This window comes from Sinohyriopsis cumingii, chromosome 8 (genome assembly GCF_028554795.1).
Source record: "Sinohyriopsis cumingii isolate HCF-2022 chromosome 8, ASM2855479v2, whole genome shotgun sequence".
NCBI classification, from domain to species: domain Eukaryota; kingdom Metazoa; phylum Mollusca; class Bivalvia; order Unionida; family Unionidae; genus Sinohyriopsis; species Sinohyriopsis cumingii.
The window spans coordinates 84,004,125-84,017,660 of NC_142968.1; the positions used below are offsets into that span (position 1 = coordinate 84,004,125).

Here is a 13,536-nt window from a genome sequence, read left to right on the forward strand (position 1 = left end):
TTTCATTACATGTCAAAGTAATGTAATTTTGTTTACTAGGAATTTGATATTTTCCATAAAAGTTCAGTTTGACCTGACTCTTTTCATAAACACCTAATAATAGAAACACTGTTTCTATTTTTGACTTAGTTCCCGACCTTGATTCAGAAATAACTGAGACAAGTAAACAACTTTCTATTTTGTTTTATTCTCGGAGAAAAAGTAATTGGTTTTTATCAAGGTCATACTGGGAGTATATGAGTTCAGATGTAAATAGCCTCTATTTCGCAATGCTGGGTTTTTCGAAATTGCGCAGTAGTTAGATTTAATAGTGATGTTTAGAGAGACATTTCTCCGGTTGGGAATTTACACTGAAAGTATTTGTTTGTGACCAGTTTTGAATTAAATTTTAATCTTTATTCAAATTATTTAGATTATAAAAGATTAATTATTTTTCCTGGAAATATCCGAGGCTCATACAGAATTCTTGAAAAAGACATTTCTTTAAAAGTTTTCGAAAATTGAAAACCGGAATATTGGTTGTTAATCAACTGTAGACACATCTGTGTTATAACGTCTACAGTATACATCATCGCCTTCCATTTTAGATTTTTCGTCTGGACTCGAACTTGAAATCATTAGAACGTTTCATTACTAGGACTTCTAAAATTTAATTCCTGGATTATTCTTGGATTATTTTTGGATTTGATTCGTAAAACCGTAAGCTTTGTTTCACTTTTTCATTGTTTTTATTTCTTCAGAGATATAAATTATTTGTTAAATATTTCAAAGCTTGTTGCTTTCACTCTTTATTTTGTTACTGTTTATTAGAGCCTAAACACGTGACATAAGACATTCGACACATACCGTATTCATCACTCGCTATTATTTCTTCAGATTAATCTGCAGATCATTTGGTCGTATAATGTTTTATAAAAATTAGAATAGTCATCTAAGCAGAATCAAACTATATTTACCACATATACACCCTCACTCACAAACAGTCATAATTGTTCACTATGTTAAGTATTGGGCGAAGAGGTCTAAAAACACGTGCAAAGGTTGTTTACATACAGCGCATTAATAAGAATATATTAACGAGGGCAGTGGTGTAACCTGTCTTTCCCAAGTACACAAGTGATTACGAGTCAGAGAATAAGAACATAAATGACTGATATTATTGAGGTATTATCGCATTTAATACATGGACGTTATATGAAATTTGCAACCAAAAAATTAATATTTATTACAAGGGAACAAACGTTTTCGAGCCAAGCAGAAGACAACAATGGTTGCGTCCCTTGATAAGGTGGTTCCTAGCGCGTGTCGACACCATGACCAAGACATCCTGAGTGAGATGATCGGACTGAGATTAAAATAGTAAGGTTAGCAAAATAAGCAAGATTCTCTGTTGCATGGGTGAGGAGATTCCATCTCTAGTTATATTGTGTTACATCTTCAATAAAGCACTTTACACGTCTCAAAATAGTATCAGAAACTTCGCTTTTCCAAAAAGGAATTAATCAATAATTTCACAAACTGCATCACAGTAAAACAACTTTATAATGCTCTGTTTAATTTGATATTTTTTTTAAAAACTGCATAGCCCCCAGTAAGCGTCAATAATTACACTACGGTCGGATAGAGTAACAGTGTTTGAAGCGAATATGATCAACTTGTCAAAATGTTTCATTTTATCCGTCGTAGTTACTCACAGCGGCTGAAAGAAGAATCTGCCCATAATGATATATCTTCTCTCTAGAATGTCATACATATTTGCAGACATATCAAATTCACTTTCATACCCCTTTTTTTCTTAGCCAAATATTTATCAAACTAATTATGTTATATAATTGTTTTTATGCTTTATCAAAGTATCTCTTGGTTGTTATCACACATTCTACGGCTTACAAAATATCGTCCTAATTGTTTACTTTGATACAAACTTGTTTTCTTTTCCTAAGACCTATGGCAAATCTGAATATGAATTACATGATGATGGTAATCATAGACTTGCAATGTTATATACAGTATTTATCTTTCAAGTGATATAGGCCATGTATTTCTGTTCTCAAAAAACATTTATAGATTCTTGAAATGTCGTATTACTTGGTCAAATGGCAAGTATATCGATTTCTTATGGCAAGTATGTCTATTTATTATGGCAAGTATGTCAATTCTTATGGCAAGTATGTCTATTTATTATGGCAAGTATGTCGATTTCTTATGGTGAGCATGTCGATTTCTTATGGGAAGTATGCCGACTTCTTATGGCAAGTATGTAGATGTATTCTGGCAAGTATGTCGATTTCTTATGGCAGGTATGTCGATGTCTTATGGTGGGTATGTCAATGTCTTATGACACGTATGTCAATGTCTTCTGGCACGTATGTCAATGTCTTATGGCACGTATGTCAATCTCGTATGGCATGTATGTCATTGTCTTATGGCACGTATGTCAATGTCTTATGGCACGCATGTCAATGTCTTATGGCACGAATGTCAATGTATTTTGGTACGTATGTCAATGTCCTATGGCACTTACGTCAATGTCTTATTGCAAGTATATCAAACTGGGGTTGATAAGTTACGTGTATTGTGATAATATTACTGGTTTTATGTTATTTTATTGATAAGACTTACATTACTTGTAAATTTACAGATTAAATCAAAATAAATTGTTCTCAGCTTAGATCCAGTCTATAAAGAAATGCAGAAAAACAATTCTCGTATTTTTTCAAAAATGTTTTAAGAAACAAATTCAAGAATGCACACAAAACACCAAGCTCATATATTATACGTGGAGAAAATCAACTTAATCAAAAAACTCAGTAGGCTAATGTAGGGACGAAAGTTTAGAAAATCCTGACATTTATACAAGGCTAACTGCGTTTTAAACAAAATTATAATACCTCACAGTTTTCCTATTATGTGCTTGAGATTGAATTTTGTTTCAAAGATTTCAAGAACACTAAATTATGTAATGAAGTAATAGAGAAAATCGTCTAACTTCTAATATTTCCAGTTCTAAAAGGCTACAAAATGAACTAAAATTGTTTATCAGTCTCATCATATTATTCAGATATAAATCTTTTAACTTCATCATACACGTTAATCCAATTCCGTCAGATTGGCACGTTGGAATAAAAGTACGAACAAAAGAATTCATTTCAACGCTGTCTCTGAAACTATTTTAAAACTCACAGTCTGATCTGTATTCTCTTCTAGTCCTATAAATCAATGTGGACTGTGTTCGACTGTTCCACTAAATAAATCTGTTTGCAATACAATTTATTTCATCATAAATTATTTTGACCCTATGTACTGAAACTTAAACGTAACATTAATACTTAAGGAAAAGCTAGTGTTTGTTTCTTTTTGCATCTTTTCTGAGTGCACGTTTATACTGGAAGAAGTGATTTACGGTACACAGAGATGTTCAGTACAAGATGACAGCTTCATGGAGGAGACCCGATTTATGAAGTCAATACATACGTGTTCTTACTATACCTGCTATAAAACTAGACAGGTACTGACATGATTTTGGATCATAAAGACAACATAAATCCTAGTAAATCATTTAACGTAGCAATAAATGGCTATTTTATGGATGGCCATTACAAATGAGAAATACATGCAAAACATAAATAATGTGAAAATCGTATTGATGTTTTCTTAACACACTGTTTTACATGAACCAACACCTTATGTCTGATATGAAATCAAATCATCTCATACTTGTAATATACATGTACATCATATAAAAAAATGTGGAGCGGAGGCAGGAAACGGCTTTATTCAAGATAGCCGTTTGATATAATACTGAATATCAACAATATCATGGTTTAAATCGAATTCCAACATCTTCTGAAGATGTTTCTATTATATTTTAAATCAATCGTTTTACCGATATGACTATTATATATAACCAATCTTTCTTCAGAATTGTTGGGTGATGTGGGTGGGGTGGGGCAAACATATATTGGCCAGCTATTCAGCTTTACGTATGTAGGCCAAAACATGTTTAGAGGTGAACTTGGGGGTGGGTGGTGGGTGTGAGGCAAGTGCCACCCTCAAACCCATTACGTATTTGTGCGGGCTCCCATTACATCAACGTTGTGTATATCGTCTCTGCGCCATGAACTAGCATTGTGTAAAGAAATATTTTTTAAACATTCTCAAATAGAAAAATGTTTTCTTTAGAGACAATCTTAATTGATACGTAATCGGAAGGTAGCAAGTTAAAATTATTATTTATTTGTATTAATAAGTAAGCTGAAAATAAAATTTATGAATGGACAAGTGGACGATGATTATATCTCTTATTGCATGGTTAGAGTGCTTTTGAAAAGCTCTTGTCTATGTTAATCCTTTGATTTTACAAACATTAATGACCCTTATAGCCATACAAAACCTGAAGGAAGTTGTGGCAGGAAACTGTACGGCACTCGCTAACGGTCAGTTTGGTCCAACATTGCAGTATTCCTCATAAAATAGCCATTGACAAATATCTGTTTGCAAACTAGTGGGTAAGTATTATATTTATAAATTGATTGAAAAATTGTTCTTGTACATCAACGAGTCACTAATAATGTAACTAAGTGCGAATCATCAGCGAAAAGTTATATAGCAAGCGTAACGTATGGTTATATTTAGTCATATATGTTAGTCTGTCATTTATCTACACCGAGTTATTTTGTACATTGCAAAAACAAATAATGCTCAAAACCGTGTTAGTAAATACTTGCCGTACACTTGAGACGCTACCAACATTTGTGGTGCACCTTGTCAGGGTTTGGTTCTGTACCTTCTTCATCAATTCGGTCGAAAGCTAAAAGATTAAACGTCTACGCTGAAAATGCATTAGCTTCTGAGGGCTTCGATCCCCGAGCTCCAGTATGACTTCCACACACAGACATCTCGCATAATTGTTTACTCTCCTTCGAAACTATGTTTCTGGACCCCCCCCCCAATTTTTTTTTTTTTTACAATCTTTGTTTTTCATTTGCAGAAATACTGTGGTCTTGTGAATTTGGCCAAAATGCGAGGTCTCATACGTGGCCGGTTTTCTATAGTTCCTTTATAGATAATACTGATACTCTCTCTCTCTCTCTCTCTCTCTCTCTCTCACACACACACACACACACATTGAAATGAAACCTACCACGTGCCGAGCTTGTTTAAAGAGCAGATTTTGAAAATGCCTTTGATTGAGCCTCGACAACAAATCCGGACTTTGCTATCTATTATCATTCACCTTATGCTGTTGATCTTACATGGAGCTATAAATAGCGTAAAAACCAATTACGTCACTGAAGTTAACCGCTCCCTGGCTGTCCTCATTCTAGATTGGTGGATGGTATCATCTGGTTTGCGTGTCGGTCTTTCCTACAGGACATTCCATGAGCTTTCTTCGTGTCATGCTAACAACAGTATTCAAGGTAAGTTCAGGGAAACAGGCTACATAATATCATCTCAATAAACTACAGATATCCTATAATCAGTTATTTAAAACTTAGGTGACACAAATGCATATGAGGCTTTTTTAAGCAGCATGCTACAAATTAAGTTTGTCCTTGTTGCTGTTTTGGTTTTAACGCCATTTCGCAGCTCAAGATAATCTGAATTTCCCCTGACTCTTGCCGTCCCATTTATGATATTGGGATATTTACGTTGGGGTGTAGGGTTACAGTCCATAACCTATCAAAAAGATCGATGTTGCTGACACTATCTGGCGTCGGCATAGGGTAGCAGCTTACTAGACGGCCTAGCGAACTTGAAGAACATTTCATTGAGGTATACCTGCATAAAATCAATAGGACAATACTTTATTTTTGTTTTTGAGAATTGCGAGCATAGCTTTTATTATATCTTTAATCCGCTGACAGACGAGACGAAACTACAGCGTTGATAAAATTTGACCTGAACTCGCCATTTGCTTTCCTAGTCACATTACTACACAAATCTTGCAACCTACATGTGAACGACGTCAGAGGTCCAATAGGTTTGTGATACCAACAATAAACCGTTTGCAAGGTGGTTGTACATATAATTAAAAATATTATATAAAAGTCATGTAATGTTTGTAAAGAAATATAACACACGTTTAATTTTTAATATATTTGTTTGCAGTGTGTACAAGTTTGTCAGTGCGTATGGGAAAAGTTTGATTATGTAGACGACGCCCAAAGGTTCATTACTTTTTCCGAGTGGTATAGTTGACATTTAAATAAAAGAACCGCTTTGATATTGATATGCTTCCATAATCCAATACTCAGCCCATAAAGCATGCATTTAATGCATACAAATTAGTTGTTGAACACACACAATCATATTCAAACAAAACATGTAATTTCAGCGTTGAGGTAAGGTGCGTCATAAAAGTGGATGACATACAACAAGAGGAAAAAAAAACGATACTGTAAAAAGTACATATTGCTGGTACACCAGATGATTAATTCTTTAGCTACGCTAGACTGACTACATGGGTGGTTTAGCATAACATGCAATTCCCCTGATAATGAAAATTATTCTGGATTCCAGTATTTTTATGTTTTAGCAGGCACTAGAGCCTTGCATCTGCGTTGTACGACGGACTATGTCGTTATATGATGTACTAACTCAGATATTATTTACTCCATTTGGATTCGTTTGGCTCAGATGATAGAGCGATTCATAATTCAAGGGTAGCTGTTGGATCCCCTCCAGGCGAACCCGAATCGGCTGACTAGGTGTGTTCATGCGAACGGTATTTCCCTATTCCTAGGCACGATATAGCCAGTAATGTGTTCAGAGTGCCGTTAAAACCAACTGAAAGATAAGCAAATGTCTATTCCGAACTGTCCACCTGTATCATATTGTGCTGTCTGGTGAGTACCAGACAAAAGTACTCAAAAACAATTTTCACGAACGAAGGCACATAAAAAAATCTTCTGAATTCGAAACGTACAATAAGGCAAGCTTAACACGAATTACTATTGCTATTCAGTTTGCAAACTTTAAACTGCAAAGGATTTGCAATACATGAAACATTCTCATACCAGTCTCATAATGTTATACTTTTATTACATGAATACAAAATATCATTTTGGTTAAGAAATCCATGTATTTAAATATAAAGAAAGCTTCGATCAATAGTATTCATTATCTTTTTTAAAAAAAATGTAATTTATGAAACTCATTGAATAGTCTGAATTAACGTTTAGACAAAGCTGATTCAACTCATTTAATAAATTTCACATGACATGAGCGTTGAAGTAGACCCTGTTTTGATATCAAATATTGCACGTTTTCATTGGCAAGGTTTTCTTTCTAGGTCAATAATACGTCACTGCTGTAATCATGACAACCATCACAACACAGAACACTACACCAGTTTTTATACAACCACAACAAGACGTCCTAGACTTCTTACGAGAGTATGGAGATACGTGCTCGACAGTTGTCACCGCCATTCCAAGTGATGGTACACTGACAAAGGGAGAATTTCGCAGACGATACGAAACCTTAACAAGAGAGTTTCGAGATCGTCTAATAGATGTTGCAAAGAAGGCATCCAAACTATGTACATTGATTTCATTTGTAAATACAATCGACAAAGCTAGATCAAAAAGGAAAATTATTACTGAAGAGGAAGGGAATTTACAAACAGCAGAAAATAAAAACTTTCATGGGTATCCCGTAAGCAAGGAAGCTGCAATTATGACAGAGTCTATTACTGACTCCAGAAAGTCACCAAAAGTTCCCAGTGAGTCGCATAATATAAATGGAAAAAGCGAAATAGAAAAAGATGCAGCAGCAGGAAATGATTATAATGCCTGTACAGTACAGATATTAACGGAAAATATCCCATGGCTTAACATACCTTTCCTAGCTGTGGAAAGAAACAACTTTGAAATTTTAGATATGTGTATCAAGACGGGAACGGATTTAGAAAAATTTCGTGATTTGAATGGCATGACCTTGTTAGGATATTCTGTAGCGAAGACGGAACTCAACTATGATATCATAAATGTTCTTTTGGAATGCATCGGGGTCAATATAGGTACAAAAGACGGCGAAACAGCTTTAATCACTTGCATTAAAAACGCGAGAATATCCGTAAAAGAAAAGGTTAGACTGTTGCAAAGATTGATTGAAGCTGGTGCCGATGTAATGGCAAGATCGTGTTATCATGGAACGGCTTTACATGGATTTATTAGTTCTCTTACGACGGAAATGGATGTAAAAAAAATGGCTGGCTGGAAAAGTATCATAGACATATTGCTTGCAAGGGGAATCGATATCAATGCTGTTGACTTTTATGGACAAAGCGCGCTTATGGCTGCTATTGCGATCATACCACCTACAGGATTAGAAGAAAGTGAAATGTATGATTCAAAAACAAGCAGAAACATTGCTGATGTTCGACGATGCAAAAAAGAAATAGTTGAATATTTACTGCACAAAGGGGCGGATCAAGAAGTGACTGATTCCTCCGGAAGGACATCTTTGTATATGGCACTGTCAAATCAGAATGTGGATGTAGTAGACACACTCGTCAAACATGGCGCAAACGTTAACTATCAGACAAACATAAAGATGTCTCCGGCATATTTCATATGCTGCCAATGCAATTGGTCAGAGGAGGACGACATCGAGAACATTCTTTTCCCCTCACTTCGTATATTGCTGAACGGGGGAGCTAATCTTAATATGAAAGGATCTGATGATTCAACGGTTTTACATTTTGCTGCTGCAAAATTGAACCATATCGTTTGTGAATTTCTCGTAAAATCGGGAGCTGATATAGAGGCTCGAGATTACCTTCAACGGAGTCCCTTGCATATGGCTGTAAGGAACTCAAATTTTAGGGTGACAGAGACGCTGATAAAGCTGGGTGCTGATATTGAGGCGAAAGATATCCATGGTGATAGACCTTTGACTCACGCTTGTCTCCATGGGAATTCAAATGCTGTTCAGATTCTTGTGGACAATGGTGCTGACTGTAGGGCCTGCGGAGATTTGGGAATACAACCAATACATATAGCGGCTGAAAACGGGGATGCATTAATGATAGCAATTTTGCAAAATATGGGCTGTGACCTTTCTGCTCAAGATGCAAGTGGATCAACACCACTTCATTATGCCGCTTCAGATGGAAATCATTACACACTCGAATATCTCCTCAACCAAAAAGTCAACAAAATATGTAAGGATTCTCAGGGACAGGTGCCTCTCGATTTGGCACTTCTGAGAGGACAGTATATGGCTTCTACTTTACTTGCAGATTCAAAATCAGAAGTGAAGTTTGGTAATCTGCCTCCAGGTCTTTTCCCCAATCGGCCTTCTCGCAAAATACACCAGTTAGACGACTACTTGGAAGAAATCATTGAACCGTTGAAAACTATAGGGGAGCCCGGAGCTGGTATCGGAAAAGCTATCTTAGACTCACCTGGTCTGGGTAGACTTAACTTGGATGAAGGGGAAGGCAAATTTATATTTGAAAGCATCCAACAATTGTGTTTGGATATTGTCGAGCGTATCGGGGAAATCGATCCTCTTTTTCAGTGCAGACTTATGAATGCAGGCAGCAGCTTTGAAGGAGTAAAAGTAGGATACCCTGATGAGTTTGATTTTGTCTGTCATCTTGAAAAGATAAGTGAGTTCGTAGAGAAAGTAGAAGCTGTCGACACTCCCGAATACTCCAAAATTGTAATGAAAGATTCAATTACTCCTGATCTATTCAGATTTTGTCTCCGTTCAAACAAAGTCCTTAATGCATGGGCAATTCTTGGCCATTTCTATAGGCTCGTTAGAATCGCATCCTACGATGTTCTTAGAAGATCGCACCAAAATATTTACACTGGATTACTTTTGCTCAATGAAAGTGAATTGCTTTTTCGCGATAGTCCCATACCAATTAAGAAACTGCAAAGCTTTACTGTCTCCTGGCGAGGACCGACCTACAAACATATTGATATATCCGTGGACTTAAACCCGGTTCTGTATACTACCGAATGGCCATCAAAAGCCGTACAAAGCTGCATTTTACTTCCCAATATTCAAGAAGAGGGAATGTACTTGATTCCAAAGTTCTGCGACATTATATTTGCTCTTCCAATGGAGACTGTTACCATAAATTCAGACTTATGGAGGTATTCGACACATCATGTTGAAGCAGCCATGATGCAGAGACTACCTAAAGAAGCAAGGGACTCCTACATGCTTTGCAAAGCATTTCGCATGGAACCACTCACGTGCAGCATCCAAATAGATAGAAGCGAGGACTTGATGTCGGAAGCTTACGGAGATGACGATTGCAGTAGTGATTATAACGAGGATGATTATGATGATGATGACTTTAAAATAGAAAAGGAACAGAAGAATAATGGAAATTATGAAAGTGATAGTAATAATATAGTAAAGGCTGAAGAAGGGCAAGATGATTATAATGGTAATGACGATGAAACAGAAGAAGCTGAAGAGATGAGTGAGACAAAGAATGAACTTGGATTCGACAGTGATAGTACTGGTGCCAATAAGGGTGCAGACAAAGATGAAAAAGGAAAAAAGGATTATGATGGTAATGACGGTACAACATACGAAGATGAGGAGAGGAGTGAGACAAGGATTGAAGTTGGCTTTGAAAGAGGTAGTAGTGGTGCCACTAAGGGTAAAGAAAAAGAAGATCTTGATCGTGTTGAACATGAAGGGGGTGTAAATACCATATGTGATGGTAGTATTCGCATTGAAAACTATGGAGATGTAAATAACATTATAATAGAAGATGATTATACTGATGAAGACTATGTTGATGAAGAGGACGAGAAAACAGCTGAACAGTCCATTCCTTCATACCATCTCAAGTCTCTTTTTCTTAAAGAAGCAGAAGCTATCTTGGAGAAATCAGGGACCTTCTCTGATCGTGATTTGCAAACAATTCCATATAAAGTGTACGATAGACTTAAAACTGCAGCTGAAGCCCAATTTTTGACAACCCTATTCTTCCCTGATCAGAATATGTATCGCAAGCCAAAAGAAGACGGTAATCAAACAGCATGCCTTAAGCTGCGAATTGCTTACATTAATAGCATTCTTCGCCTCCTGAGAGAGCTTGGATTTGGCTTGGAAGATTAGAAATCAATTAGCTATTGTGCTAAGAAATACAAAAAGGAGACTATTTTCGGTAATGATTTAATGTCCCAAAAAGTGTTGAAAGTAGCATTAATCTAGCAGATGTAAAAGATTCAACGGAGAACCCAACTACTGGCCAAAATTTAAAAGTTACTATGGCAACAAGGGGATGCAAAGATATAATTGTAAGAAAAGATTTATTTTTATTACAGAGTGATACTTAATCGAATTAAGTATTCTTTCTGTACGAAGAGGATGCGCTAATTATGAAGTCATTCAATATTGGATTAATATTTTCTTGTTTCTGTGAACCAAATAAAGAGCAAACGGTGTTTGTTAAACAGATGTTCCCATGATTCTCTAATTTGTCTCGCGCCAAATGCGTGCATGAAAAGCTACGTCACAGCCGCGTGTAAGGGTAGAGCGAGTGGTCAATGTTGATGCTTATCTAAAATGCAGAATGCGTATATATGATGATAGGATGTGTATATCAGTAGTTTCCCAATTAAAACCAATAAGCTTGGGCCTTGAAAGTAAATATTAACCTAGCGGCCATAGCTGGTTGTTTGTCTGAAGTTGTAATTAATATCAGAAAAGTCAGAAAATGAACGTTGCAAGACAAACTATTCTTCTGTAATATTGTGACAGAAATCGCAATATTCCTATACCGTTGTTACTCTCGTATAAGTCGCGTCAAACTGCAAACATCAAAGATCCAGTCTTTCCATAGCATAGTGCGCCTACATATCAGGGTCAACGATGATTTTTCTAATTACTTCTAACCAACTACACAGACCCAGATCTGTCGCTTCTTTACGCGACGGCAGATCTGGGTCTGTGCATTTTGCAATTTGGCTCGTCTTACAAGCGATTACAGACGGTATTAATCTCTTGACTACTGTTTATTGCCCAGTCATGGAAGTGGGCGTGGAGAAAGAAACATAGTACCAGTTTATAATACGAGGAAGTATTTCATCTATTATCGTGAACGTTGGCCTAGAGCAATATAAGGAGTTAGTTTGACGGATGGACTGATAAACGAAACTAATACGATATTCGCCTAAATTTTATCAACAGTCGTTAGGATGAAAGATAATTTCAGTAGCGTTTGAATATTGGCTAGTATTTAATCAGTTTGATATTATACTGAATATCAATAAGAACAGTGTCAAAGATCTAATTGACGGGATTATGAGTTTTTTCTGTCTCTTTTTTTCTGCATCATTTGTAAAATTTACAAATCTCTGCATAAAGCGAATGTCTCTGTAGACAATCTAATTAATACAGGTAAGAAGTTGAAATTACTATTCATTGATATTAAAAAGCAATCTAAAAATACAAATCATGAACGAATATGCACCAAGATTCTCATTGCCCCTTTTCTCTTATATATATATATATATATATATATATATATATATATATATATATATATATATATATATATATATGTATATATGACTTAATTTATATTTGATTTATTTGTTTGTAAGTGTTAAGATCATTTTAATTTTATGTCAAAATAATGTAGCTTTGTTTCCTGTGAGCTCGAAACTTTTCCAGAAAATAGTTTGATCTTGAATGTTCATTTGTAAATACTTAAAGCTGACCTAGTTCCCGACCTTAATTCAAAATTAGTAACAGCCACGTGAACACGTGCCTTTTTATTTTATTTTTATTGTGCGAAGGGTATGATCGAGGCTGTATTGAATACGAGACCCTACACTTATAAATAGTGTTAGTGAAGTAAACAACGTTTCTAAAATTTTATTCTTATAGTAAAACGATTGGTTTTGTCAGGGGCATGCCGAGAGTACGTGATGTAAACATGATCACATGACCCTCATACGGTTACCCATTCTGCGTCCAGAAAGCACTGTATAACCATTGTTTTAGAGAAATAACCTCAGCCCGGGCTTTAAATACTTGTTGTCAAGTTGTTTTGATTTGTTGTGTACAGTTTTCGAGTTATATATTAATTTTTCTTCAGATTATTTGGATTCTAAAAGATTAATTCATTTCTCTGGAAATAGTTGTGTGCTCATACAGAATTCTTGAACAAAGACATTTCTTGAAAATTTTATTCGGATGTCCAACACCGGGGTGTTATTTCTTGTTTTATCTACAAGGAACTGTAGACAACAGCACTGTATAGGATACAGCATACGGCATAGCCTTCCATCTTGGATTCTTCGTCGGGAGTCGAACTTGAATTCATCAGAACATTTTATTATTAGGACTTCTAATTTTATTCGTGGATTACTCTTGGATTATTTTGGATTTGAATCTTTGAACCGTAAGTTCTTATTTTTTCATTCTTATAGCGTTGTTTTTCCAGGGAAATAAATTAATTGTAACATTTTTCAAAGCTTGATGTTTTCACTCTTTCCTGTGGTGCTGTTAATCGAGCCTAAACACGTACCATTATATATATATATATAT

General features: G+C 35.6%; 2 protein-coding genes across 4 annotated transcripts in view; one reads left to right on the forward strand and one right to left on the reverse strand.

Moving 5' to 3' along the window:
- Positions 1-13,536, reverse strand: part of LOC149794020 (uncharacterized) — a 129,272-nt gene that overhangs the window by 30,685 nt on the left and 85,051 nt on the right. The gene's annotated exons all lie outside the window — the stretch shown is intronic.
- On the forward strand, positions 5,295-13,456 carry LOC149794021 (uncharacterized). 2 transcript variants are annotated; one of them, XM_089967962.1, is made up of 3 exons: positions 5,324-5,420; positions 6,539-6,710; positions 7,295-13,456. In XM_089967962.1, exon 3 carries the CDS (start codon positions 7,321-7,323, stop codon positions 11,095-11,097), a length of 3,777 nt encoding a protein of 1,258 aa, XP_089824088.1. In that variant the 5' UTR covers positions 5,324-5,420; positions 6,539-6,710; positions 7,295-7,320; the 3' UTR covers positions 11,098-13,456. The 2 variants fall into 2 exon arrangements, with proteins under 2 accessions (XP_089824087.1, XP_089824088.1); XM_089967961.1 differs by lacking the exon at positions 6,539-6,710 and having other exon boundaries at positions 5,295-5,420.

Excerpts from the sequence above, each read along its gene's own strand:
- LOC149794021 (XM_089967961.1), top strand. The coding sequence starts at position 7,321 with ATGACAACCATCACAACACAGAACACTACACCAGTTTTTATACAACCA.